The sequence below is a fragment of the Rutidosis leptorrhynchoides genome, chromosome 11 (genome assembly GCF_046630445.1).
Source record: "Rutidosis leptorrhynchoides isolate AG116_Rl617_1_P2 chromosome 11, CSIRO_AGI_Rlap_v1, whole genome shotgun sequence".
In the NCBI taxonomy this organism is placed as follows: Eukaryota; Viridiplantae; Streptophyta; class Magnoliopsida; order Asterales; family Asteraceae; genus Rutidosis; species Rutidosis leptorrhynchoides.
In genome coordinates, this window is record NC_092343.1 from 405842667 (window position 1) to 405855481 (window position 12815).

The 12815-nt window shown below is 36.5% G+C and overlaps 1 protein-coding gene and 1 pseudogene across 1 annotated transcript; one reads left to right on the top strand and one right to left on the bottom strand.

Moving 5' to 3' along the window:
- Nucleotides 1–562: 562 nt before the first annotated feature.
- Nucleotides 563–4193, top strand: LOC139876166 (uncharacterized). The gene is made up of 2 exons (XM_071863467.1): nucleotides 563–3260; nucleotides 3847–4193. The coding sequence occupies exons 1-2, from the start codon at nucleotides 563–565 to the stop codon at nucleotides 4191–4193; spliced, it is 3045 nt and encodes a 1014-aa protein (XP_071719568.1).
- Nucleotides 4194–5265: 1072 nt separating this feature from the next.
- On the bottom strand, nucleotides 5266–9060 carry LOC139877682 (EIN3-binding F-box protein 1-like; annotated as a pseudogene).
- Nucleotides 9061–12815: the final 3755 nt, after the last annotated feature.

The following is a 12815-nucleotide window of genomic DNA, read 5'->3' on the forward strand; positions in this document are numbered from 1 at the left end:
GTTCTTTTTAGTGCATTATTACTTCAGCCTTCGTCATGATTCATGAAGGTATACGGAAATATAACAGAATTAATTAATTAAGGAAAAATCTAAAAATAGCTGTTATCCTTAACAAATTTAGATATGCATGTACATTCATAATAACTATCCATCCCCTACAAATAACTTCTCAAAACCAACTTTATGTACTACCAAATTTTGCATAATCAAATCCTTAAAGTTAGTCCTTAGGATACAAATAGAAAAAACTCATTAATTAATTAACTAATAATAATTAACATTAACAATTAGTAATAATAATTAATTAATTATTAGTTTATATAAAACAAAAGAATTTGGACAAAACTTTATGGATCACGGAGTATAAAGTTACATTACAGATTCACACCTTATAGATATTTTGTCTTATAAATCCACTAACTAAATAAATTACAGATTCCCAACAGATCTACTAAACTAAACCTGTTTATTGTATTCCTCACCTTACAACATTTCCTTGTCACACTCCAAACAATTCTTGAATATACGAAAGCAAGATTCTTTCTTTCAGAAGATTGCATCAATGAAAAAACTCTGTTCACTACGACATCATAAATATGTCGTCTTTTCTAGTTTCATTTTGGTTTGTTTTCTCCCCTCAGTTTCTTCCGTGGATGCTACAAGTGAGACGGATCGTTTGGCCTTGTTTTCGGTCAAATCACATATAAAATCAGACCCGTATCAAATCATGCCTACATGGAACGATTCGGCCCATTTCTGCAACTGGACAGGTGTTGTATGTGGTACAAGGCACACTCGAGTTGTCACACTCAATTTATCGTCAGGTGGATTTTCGGGTACAATATCACCTGCAGTTGGTAACCTGTCGTTTCTTAGAGAGCTTGGGCTAAGCGACAATAGTTTTACAGGCAAGGTCCCACAAGAAGTTGGAAAGTTATCGAGATTAAGAACGCTGGATATTGCGAAGAATCTTTTATCAGGTGAAATTCCTTCGAATATATCTCAGTGTCTAAATCTTGAAGTACTTCATCTTGGTGGGAACGATTTCGTAGGTACTTTTCCTAATGAATTTGAATCGTTGAGTAGGCTTCAATACATTAATCTCGCCTTGAATAATCTAACAGGAGAAATACCCAAGTTTATTGGAAACTTTACTTCCCTTGAGCTTATATCTGCCCCAGGGAATAATTTTTATGGAAGTATTCCAGATACTCTAGGCCAGTTGTCTAATTTGTGGGGTTTCGCTTTCGGAATTAATAATCTTTCTGGCGTTTTACCTCCATCGTTTTTCAATATTTCATCCTTGAAGGAGGTAGATATGCCCAACAATCAAATCGGCGGGAATTTGCCTCAAGACATTGCACAAAGATTTCCCAGACTCGTACGCTTAAACCTTGCAATAAATAAGTTCACTGGACATATTCCAGTTTCGTTATCTAATGTCTCGAATCTTGAACATCTAGCACTCAACGTAAATGGGTTTACTGGAAGCGTACCAAGTTTCGATCGGCAAACAAGATTGACGTGGTTTGGAGTTAATAGTAATCATCTTGGAAATGGGAAATTCGGTGACTTGAACTTTATATCCTCTTTGGCTAACTGTACTAACTTAAGAGTTTTAGGTTTCGGTTATAATAATCTCGGAGGAGTTTTGCCAAAATCGATGTTTAACTTCACTCAACTTAGGGAGCTCATAATAGGAGGAAGTTTGATTTCTGGGAGTATCCCTTATGAGATTGGACAACTAGTTAAGATAACTAGATTGACTCTATCCTCAAACCTATTCACTGGTACAATTCCGGATTCAATTGGGAATCTGGTAAACGTCGGTGCAATGTCTCTTTCACGAAACTTATTATCAGGCTCTATACCCTCGTCATTAGGAAATCTTACCCGACTAAGCAGCCTCTGGTTGTATACTAATAATCTCGTGGGACCGGTACCATCAAGTTTATCCAACTGTAAAGGCTTGCAGAAGTTGTCTCTTCAGAGAAATAATCTCAGTGGGTTCATACCTGAGGAAATTATTGGACTTTCTTCCTTAACAGCAGGCTTAGACCTTTCTGACAATCATTTTGTTGGTCCTCTTCCTTCCGAAGTAGAAAAGTTGCGGAATTTGGTTTATCTTAACATTTCGAATAACATGATGTCAGGGTCGATTCCATCTAGTCTTGGAGCTTGCACGAGTTTGGTTGTACTATCCATTTCGGGGAACGTCTTTGAAGGTGAAATTCCATCCACATTTAGCTCGTTGAGAGGGTTAGAAGTTCTTGATCTTTCAAGAAACAACTTAACCGGAACTATCCCTGAGTTCTTAGGAGATTTTGTGTCCTTCAACGGTTTGAACTTGTCTTTCAATGGTTTCGAGGGAAAGTTGCCGGATAAAGGAGCTTTTGGAAATGTAAGCAAAGTTTCCATTAATGGAAATGCTAAACTTTGCGGTGGATTTCCAGAATTTCAGTTGCCCCAGTGTTCAATTTCATCCAAGAAAAACAAAATTTCTCGAACCATGATAATCATTTTTTCAGTACTTGGCGTGATTTTCGTGCTAGTTGTGGCTCTGGTTTCTTACTTAATTTGGAAACGAAGATATAGTAAGAAGGTTTCCTCGGGGACTAATTCGGACAATGAAAACTTCCCACGAATTTCTTATAGAGTCTTACACGAAGCAACTGATGGATTTTCGTCTGCAAACTTGATCGGTTATGGAAAGTTCAGTTTCGTGTACAAGGCGATTTTGAACCTAAACAATGGTCCGGAAACTGTTGCTGTGAAGGTACTTAAACTTGCAGTTCGTGGTGCTGATAAGACGTTCGTATCAGAATGTGAAGCTTTGAGAAATATTCGACACCGAAATCTTGTGAAAGTCATAACTTCTTGTTCAGGTGTTGATTATAATGGAAATGACTTCAAGGCTCTTATCTACACTTATATGGTCAATGGCAGTTTGGATGATTGGTTACATCATAACCGGGCGGTTAATCAAGATATCGAGGAGGAAACAAGGTCTTTAAACTTCATTCAGAGGCTGAACGTTGTGATCGATGTGGCTAGCGCACTAGTTTATATTCATTGCCAGTGTGGATCACCGTTGGTTCATTGTGATATTAAACCTAGTAACGTTTTGTTAGATAACGATTTGGTTGCTCATCTTGGTGATTTCGGCTTAGCAAGATTTTTTCAGTATACCGCACATGATTCTACATCAAGCCACATAAATTCGCTCAGTGTAAAAGGCACAGTTGGTTATGCTGCTCCAGGTAATTTGTTCACAGTTACTTATTCTACAAAAAAGATTATTCTTTTTAGACTATTTATGTTACCTGGTAACCTTTTACTCTGATTATACGTTTTAACAGCGGCTCTGTTTACTATTTTCGCCCTTCCCGTAGCCAGTGGCGAAACTTGAACCCGGATACAGATGGGGTGGGTGTAAAATTTTAATAAATTTTTCATTGTCAGCAGGGATAAACACTAAAAAAATGTTATTTTTTTGGTAATTTTTTTTAGTGTAAAAATTTTTCCCCGTTAAATCCAGGTGGGGCGGATACCCCTTTGAGTTACACAATATTCCGCCAATGCCCGTAGCCACTCCCAACATGTTTACATAGTGAGGTTGGAACCGAGACCTTTTTATACGTTACAACTAGGCCACCTTGGTGATGGTTATTTTCCCAAAATAATCATGTGTGTTTTATTTTACAAGTGTGTATAGACAGTATAGTTATAAGATTTTCCCTAACCCCATGCTCTATGTATGCGGCCCACATCTGTAGCCATTTTCAACCCTTCCTTGCTATCTTGTGATGGTTTATATTTTACAAGTGTGGTTCTTTATAAATACAGAATATGGAATGGGTAGTCAAACATCAACATACGGTGATATCTACAGTTTCGGGATCCTTATACTAGAGACATTTACAGGAAAGCACCCTACTCATGAAATGTTCAGTGATGGTCTGAGTCTTCATGGTTTTGTGAAGATGGCGATACCTGACCGAGTGATGGAGATAACTGATCTCATCCAACTGAGAACGTATAAGTCCATTAAGGAGTGCCTGACTGCAGTTTATGAAATTGGGATTAATTGCTCAATGGAATCGCCAAGAGATCGGATGGACATCAACGATGCCTTTAATCGACTGCAGTTTGTTAAGAAAACTTTCCTTGATAGTAGGAGTAACTTGGCGTAAAGACACAAATTAAGTAAAAGTCCTCTGAATTATTATAGCATAATGCTACTGTTTGATTTAGGTTCACTGAGGTTGAATAAAGGTGTAGCCAAGTTATTTGTCCAACCTTTTTAGTTATCAAAACATCATATTCATAATAATGCGTCACTATTATAAGTGTAGAAGAATATGTGTATTATTTAAAGAACTTTGTAATTTGATTTCATTAATAATGTGGAACAGTTTATAAAGGTCATTTTCATCTTAACCATCCTCGATCATCTCTTTTGGTAATCAAATCCAACCCACAACAAAACAAAATGAAAACGTAGCTGCATGGTGTTTTTGATCATTTCTATGAAGATACCATCATTTATGTAAATTCTATGAACAGCGTTGCGTTTACTCTCTGCCATATGTGATAATGTGATATGTAAAGGTAATGGAAAACAAAATTGTAAAAATCACTAAACAAGTGTTGATTTTAGATGTCCATCTTCTTGTAAATCTGGTGAGTTTGTGTTACATACAGTAAAAATTGATAAATAACTACAAAATATTTGTGCATTATGTTCCCACACATATCCTTCCCTTATTTTATATGGCAATAAAAACTAACAAATACCAACTAGACTGAACAACACAAACTAAATAAAGATTGTTCATACAACATTACCACAATACATATATTAATTTGATTACAAATGGTTACAAACATCAACAGCATAAAGATAAAAACAAGCGAGAACTTAACTACCTCACCAGGGTTGTCATGACAGACCTACCATTACCAAATTCCATAAAACCACCAAGCAATACGGTTTGTAACTAGGCACAGAAACAAACATTAAGTAACGAAATTAAACGACGAATACTCACAAACGAACGATGACGACTATAAACCATTGTGAAAGGTTGTCTTCAAGAACCATAACCAAGCATCTGGATTCTCAAGATGATTTGGCTGACAAGAATACAAGACCTTACGTAAAAGCCAAAATTCTTACAGTTCGTTACAATCGTAAAAAAAAAAAAAAAAAAAAAAAAAAAAAAAAAGTATCAGCCAAATACATTGGAAAAAATAGAACTTGGAGATGATTTCAAGAAGACCCCATCGCACAGACCTGTAAATACCTGCATGATTACCAACACTGACACGAGAATTACCTTATTACGGTTAGATCTTTGGAATTATGTTTGCTTAAACGAGAATGTCGCAATTCCAAATTTGAGATCCCAAAAGCCCAACTTCAGTACCGCTGACATCACGACAATTCATAATGTTTAACCCTACAAGGGATTCACCCAACTTCTTCAAAAATGGTATAGGCACCAGATACCGAAAGAACTTTAAAATTAAGTTGTTCTGCACAAGCTAAAGCTGCCATTGAGAAATCAGTAATTGAAGATTTCGAAATATTAAGTTCTTTTAGGAATAAGCAGTTTTCTACAATGGTGACTGTGCTGACATCACTGATTGATCTGCAACCATCAAGTTTCAACACCTCAAGTGTCCCACCATGAGCCATCGAAATATCGGAAACAATCTTGTCCGTTAAATTCACACAACCGCTAAGATCGAAATTAACTAACCCAGACTCACAGTTCTTGATTAATGAAATCAACCTGTTATCGGTAATTTGCGGTAGCCCGGTTAACATAACATCTTTGAGCTGATGACAAAGTCGACCCAAAACCGCCAAACTAAAGTTCCCGAATACCGGGCAGTTACAAACGGATAAAGATTTCAGGGTTTCACAACGACCCAAACCAGAAGGAATTATCATAAGGAAAATTCCGAATCCCGGAACATCTAGTCAAAGAAAGGGTCTTTAAATTACCACAATTTACAAGCAATCCAAAGATCCCGAGCTGTGTAACCCGATTGCATTCTTCAAACATAACGATCTCAACCAACTGCGCGGCTTTCGCGATCGACACAACACTGTTGTCTGATAAAGATTGTGATTTGCAGATTGAAAATTGCTTCAGATTCGGGCAACCTTTAGCTACTGATTCAAGCCCGAGATCGGTAACACCACTAATGGACCTCAACTTTTGTAAACCTTGACCACAGCCCATAACCCAAAAACCCTTTTCGGGTACATTGTTTAGATCGAATAAACCGAGATCGGTCAACGACATACCATAGTGTCCGATAAATCCATGTTTAAACCATGGAGTCTTATTTTTATCAACGAACAAGATGCTGACGACACTAAGCTAACAATCCCTTGATCTCCAACTAAGGGACAGTTTTTTTATCGAAACCAATTTCAAGTTAAAACATTTTTGACCAATTGCTTTAAGACCTTCGTTCCCGATATCTGAACATGAACTTAACGATAACGATGTCAAGTTAGGAAAATTGTTCGCGATAGCTATCAAAGACTTTTCAGAAATTGTAAAGCATCGATAAAGTTCAAGTTTTTCCAAATAACTGACACTCGTTAGCAATTTTTTAAATTCCTTCATCTGTAACAGATGAAATATTCCATATCGTTAATGATGTCGGCGCAGGGCAACCAAAAGCAATGGCTTTTAATCCGAGTACGGTGAGGTTACCTAATCCACCACGAGTACCCGATGAAACACCGATAGCTGCAAGTCTAAAGTCGGTAGCTTTTTTACCTTTTAAACAACTTGAAAGGGACCCACCAGTTTTAATCGAAATCTTTAGCGTTTTTCTGTTCGTCCCTTCGGATGGTGCTTGAAAGCATAAGGAAACGTTTTGAAACAGAAGCTACTGCACTTCTACTTTGACCATTAGTCACACGTCTTAAAATCTCGAATATGCATTCATCGGGAAGCGCGTTAATGGTGGTTTGTGGTATTTTGAACAATTTGTCACATATGAGAAACGGAGCTCTTAACTTCTTGCAAGGTGGGAAATAAACGTCGAGTTGAGGACCAAGAGACAAGAAGAGATTTGACTCTTCAAGATTTTTGTATTTTGATTTACCATGGTAAAGAACCTCTTTCCCTGAAAATTAAACATAGAAAGAACCAGGGTCAACAAAAAAAAATCAATTTTGACTTTTTCATAAAAAAAGAAAAAGAAAAAAGGAGAGCCTAACAGGGTCAACAACTTAATGTCATCTAATATTACAACCTGAATGCCGAAAATCTTCAAAATGTTTTTTTCACAGTATTTTCAGTTTCAAGGTAATCAATAAAATTAAATGGTAAACAATCAGAAAAGAGAGTTGCTTTTACCTGTTTTAGAAATTCAGGATGCCACGTGTCAAGAGTCTCAAAAGATCACATTTCATTTACATCATAAACTAAAACACAGCAATCGACTCCTCGATAAAATGCAACACCTAGACTTTAAGTCTTTGAGTCCACCTACATGTTGTATGCTCCCATATAGTCTGCAACAATAAGTTTCTTTATATCAGTAAATGAGCTGCCTGCACAAAGGTTTGATGTAATTATAAGACCTGTGAATATTGAATTCTTGTTTTTGATTTTATCATGATCATTTGCTGAATAACAATAGTAAACATATGATGAATAAAGAATGCATACCATCATCCTGAAGGGTCCAAAGCTCTTCAGAATATTGTCAACCACTGTCATTGTTCATAGGAACATAGGATGGTGAGAGTTGATCAGATACAACACGTAAGTCTCACAATTTTTGTAGACCTTGAACACTAAATAAAAAGTAATCAACAAAGACAAAAATGTAACAAACAAAGTATTAAAATAATGAAGTATTCAATTGCATACCATTATTCAATGAAGATTGCTGATAATAACCACTGGTAGTACATGTGTAACATCTAAAAGGGAAACAAAAAACTACAATCAAAATAAAAATCTTTGTAACCATCATTAAATGCATTGTAATAATTGAGCTGTTGTGCATTTGTCAGATGAATGTAAGGCTATTTGACTTATTTGAGCATATCTACAAACAGTTGGTGAGCATATATACAAAGAAGCATCGAGGAAATGGGAAAGTCGGTAAGTGAATTAAAATCATGAAGACTATACGATATCAGCTAAACTAGCTAGCTCATCAAACTAATTGTATTGCCTTTTTTAAGCCATTCAACATAAAGCTATTAAAATGAGACGATCTACAAAGCCAAAGTGATGACAGTTAGCACAAATTCAGATCAACTTTTTCACATAAACAATAACAAATGCATGCCACAATCAGCAAAAGACAGAAGCTGATTAAAAAAATTAGGGGGAAAACTTAAGTATGAATTCTAACGAAAACATAAAAAGAACCATGGTCAACAAAAAATTCAATTTTGACTTCTTCATAAAAAAAAGGAGACCCTAACAGCAGATCCAAAACTTAATTAAGCTGCAAAAAACTTATTATTTCCTTTCCCTATATCTTCATATCTAGAGGAATCACAAGTTCATAATCTGCTGTTACATACAAACGCACACAGATAAAGAGCCAATAATAAATATACCTCATAATTAAAAAATTACAAATTAAAAGAGCTTTCATAGTTACAAGTAATTTGATCATGATCTTGTATACGTACTTCTTTCCAAGTCTTAATTTTAATTCACATCTATCTCTTAAAAATATCATTTCAATTTACAAAATCATACAGCAGAGAAAACGTAATCGAATAATCATTTGATTATTATAAGATTGTATGTAATATTGTATTGTATCTAATTTATATATGATCAACCAATTATTCAATTATTAGGTTATATCGTCTATCTATCTATATATAAGTCAATTAAACTACTAATTTCAAATTACCCTTTCTATGATATACATAAATCAAATAAAAATCCAACTTTAAGCAGAAACAATTCAAGTCAGCTACACTAGTAGCAACTCAAAATCAAAATCAATAATCGGTAAAGATATTCTTACCATATGATTTCTGCATGAGTACGATTGAAGTAAAAACTAACAGATACCAACTAGACTGAACATCACAAACTAAATAAAGATTGTTCATACAACATTACCACAAAACATATATTAATTTTATTACAAGTTCACATCACAAAAGGTTACAAACATCAACAGCATACAAACACGTGAGAAGCTAACAAAAACCAGGGATTGGTAAAACCGAAAAAAAAAAAAAAACGCTCACCAGGGTTGTCATGACAGACATAATAACACCATCTATCTACCATGACCAAATCCCATAAAACAACCAAGCAACCCCACTACTTGTACCCATCACCGTTTGTAACTAGGCACATAAACAAACATTAAGTATCGAAATTAAACGACGAATACTCACAAACAAACGACGGCGACTAGGAACCATTGTGAAAGGTTGTTTTTGTTAGAATACGTAGAAGATATATATGCATTTAATGTAGTCGACGCATGCAGTGTATTTAATGTAGTTAGGTGCAATTTAATGTAGTTAGGTGCAATTTATTATGTATCGTTGTTAGATTTACTTGGGTCTATATATACCCGTCTAGCTAACAGGTTGTAAATGGAATCAAGAGACAATTGAAATGAAATACAGATAGTTTATTCTCTTGATTACAATTCTCTTAATTACATGGTATCAGAGCAAGGTTAGAGTGGTTCACCTGTGAGATTTGAGAGTTGAGAGTTGAGTTTATCGTTGTACAACCATCCACCGCCGCTTCTATTTCAAATCACCCCGGAGAGTGATTGTTGAGTCCTTTCAAGTCATCTAAATCAACTTGTTCTGTTTCGTGACCACCCTTACTACGAAAAAAAAAAAAGAAAAAAAAAAAAAGTACTGTTCCGCCATTGCCATCTGAAATCACCCACTTCGAGTCATTTTTTAGTCTCACCACCCCTTCCAATCGATTCATAGTGTCCCTAATTGCAAACCCTGAAAATTTCAAGCATTTACGATCACTGTGTATACCCCACGCGCCGCCAATCACCGTTGCCGGAGTCCCACGCGCCGGAGAGTGACGGCGCGTGAAGCCTTTCCCCGCCGTCGTTTTCTTTTCCGGTCACTCCTGTGAACACTCCGACCATACTCCGTGAGTATTGGATTGTGTTTTGTACTTTGAAATTCTGGTAGTATTTGCTTGGTCTTCTCAATTCTCTTTTTGAAGGGAATATATTTTTCTGCATAACTATCCATTTTACTTGTTCTTTATCTGCCAACTTGCTTTGGCTTTTACACTTTTGCTTTACATCATTTGTTCCATTGTCGAGTGGTATATATAAAATAAAATATAAATAAAATATATCACACATCATTGTCTCTAATTATTTTTTAAATAACATCTTGTCTCTCGAAGGAAGAAAAAAAAAATGTTCAGTTTACGTATCTCTATAGCTAGATATTTATTTGGGGTTATTTTGTTAATGGTCAGAAAATCCATCCTATACTTTGAAACATTTTCGGATTTGATTCAATACCCCTTAATGATTCTTACTTGGTTCGTTGGGTTCTCTCAATTATTGATTATTAAATTTATTCGCCTTATACGTTCACAATCTCTGCGGAAGATTATGAAGAATATGTCCGATTAAAAGAGTTCGTGAAGCTCAAAACACCAATAGCCGCTTTTGCTGAATCAGGTAAGTCAAATACATGCCTTTTATCATCCGCCTCTAAATGGGTCATCGATTCTGGTGCTTCAGATCACATGACAGGTAATCACCATCTATTCTCCGATTTTAAATCACAACCATCTCATGTCACAATTGCAAATGGCACCACCTCTCCTGTCCTTGGTTTTGGTACTGTCAACGTCACCCCTTCTATTTCATTGTCATCGGTTTGGTTTTAAGTCTACCTAACTTCTCATTTAATTTGTTGTCCGTTAGCAAAATTACTCGAGACTTGAATTGTGTTGCTTTACTCTATCCTGATTTTTGTGTCTTTCAGGATCTATCGACAAAGCAGATTATTGGTAAAGGGCGGGTATCTGATGGCCTATACATACTTGAATCCGAAATACAAATACCACGTTCTTTGGTATGCTCTAAGTCATCATCCCCTTATGAGATGCATTGTAGGTTGGGACATCCTTCTCTCCAGAGTATGAAAAAATTATGTCCTGAATTCTCTTATTTATCATCTCTGTATTGTGAACCATGTCAGTTTGCCAAACACCATCGAATCCACTTATCTCCCAGAGTCAATAAACGAGCCTCGTCTCCATTTGAATTGGTCCACTCTGATGTTTGGGGTCCATGTTCAGTTACTTCCAAACCTGGTTTTAAATACTTTGTTACCTTTATCGATGACTATTCTCGCGTTACTTGGCTTTATTTGATAGTATTTACTAAATTTTGCTCATTTGTTACTGAAGTAAAAACTCAATTTCAGGTTCCGGTTCAAACTTTGAGAAGTGATAATGCCAAAGAATTTCTTTCCGAATCATTTTCCTCATATATGCTTCAGAATGGTATCCTTCACGAGTCATCTTGTGTTGACACACCAGCCCAAAATGGGGTTGCGGAACGAAAGAATCGACATCTTCTTGAAGTAGCTCGAGCACTCTTATTTCAAATGAACGTTCCAAAACCATTTTGGGCTGACGCTGTATCAACTGCATGTTTCCTTATTAATCGAATGCCATCCGCTGTCCTTAATGGTGATATTCCATATTCAGTTTTGTTCCCCACAAAATCTTTATTTCCGATTGAGCCAAAGATTTTTGGTAGTACTTGCTTTGTGCGTGACACTCAGCCTCACCGCTCTAAATTAGATCCTAAGTCCATCAAATGTGTGTTCCTTGGATACTCTCGCCTTCAGAAAGGTTACAGATGTTTTTCACCAACTCTCCAGCGTTATATTGTGTCCCGCGATGTCACATTCCAAGAAAAGTTACCTTTCTTTCCAGTGTCCACCTATCACAACCATGAAAATAGTGATGACTTATTGGTATATGTACCCATACCAGCTCCCACACCAGCTCCCACACCAGATCCCACACCAGATCCCACACCAGATCTCACACCAGATCCCACACCAGAACCCACACCATTAGAACACACTGATCCTACACCAGATCCCACACCAGATCCCACACCAGATCCTACACCAGATCCCACACCAGAACCCACACCATTAGAACAAACTGATCACTTTCAGTATGTATACAGTCGGCGTTCCCGTCCTACATCAGAACCCGCTCCTGTACCACAATCGTCGTCGATAGATCCTCCCAGTGAGTCAACCTATGAGGTTTCCACTAATATTCATGACACTCAATCTTCAGATTCTGATTCCGATATTCCCATTGCTCTTCGAAAAGGTAAACGTACATGCACTTATCCTATTGCTTCCTTTGTCTCTTATGATAAATTGTCAGTATCTTCTCGAGCTTTTGTTGCCACTTTAGACTCTGTCACTATTTCAAAAACTGTTGGTGAAGCTTTAACTCATCCTGGATGGCGGGCCGCCATGATTGAGGAGATTAATGCACTTGATCATAATGGCACTTGGGCATTAGTTGACTTACCTGTTTCCAAAAAGGCAATTGGTTGTAAGTGGGTTTTCACAATAAAGGTTAATCCTGATGGTTCTTTGGCACGGTTGAAAGCTCGGTTAGTTACTAAGGGTTATGCTCAAACATATGGGGTGGATTATTCTGAGACCTTTTCTCCTGTTGCTAAACTCACATCTGTTAGATTATTCATCTCTTTAGCTGCTACGTATCAGTGGACACTTCATCAACTTGATGTGAAGA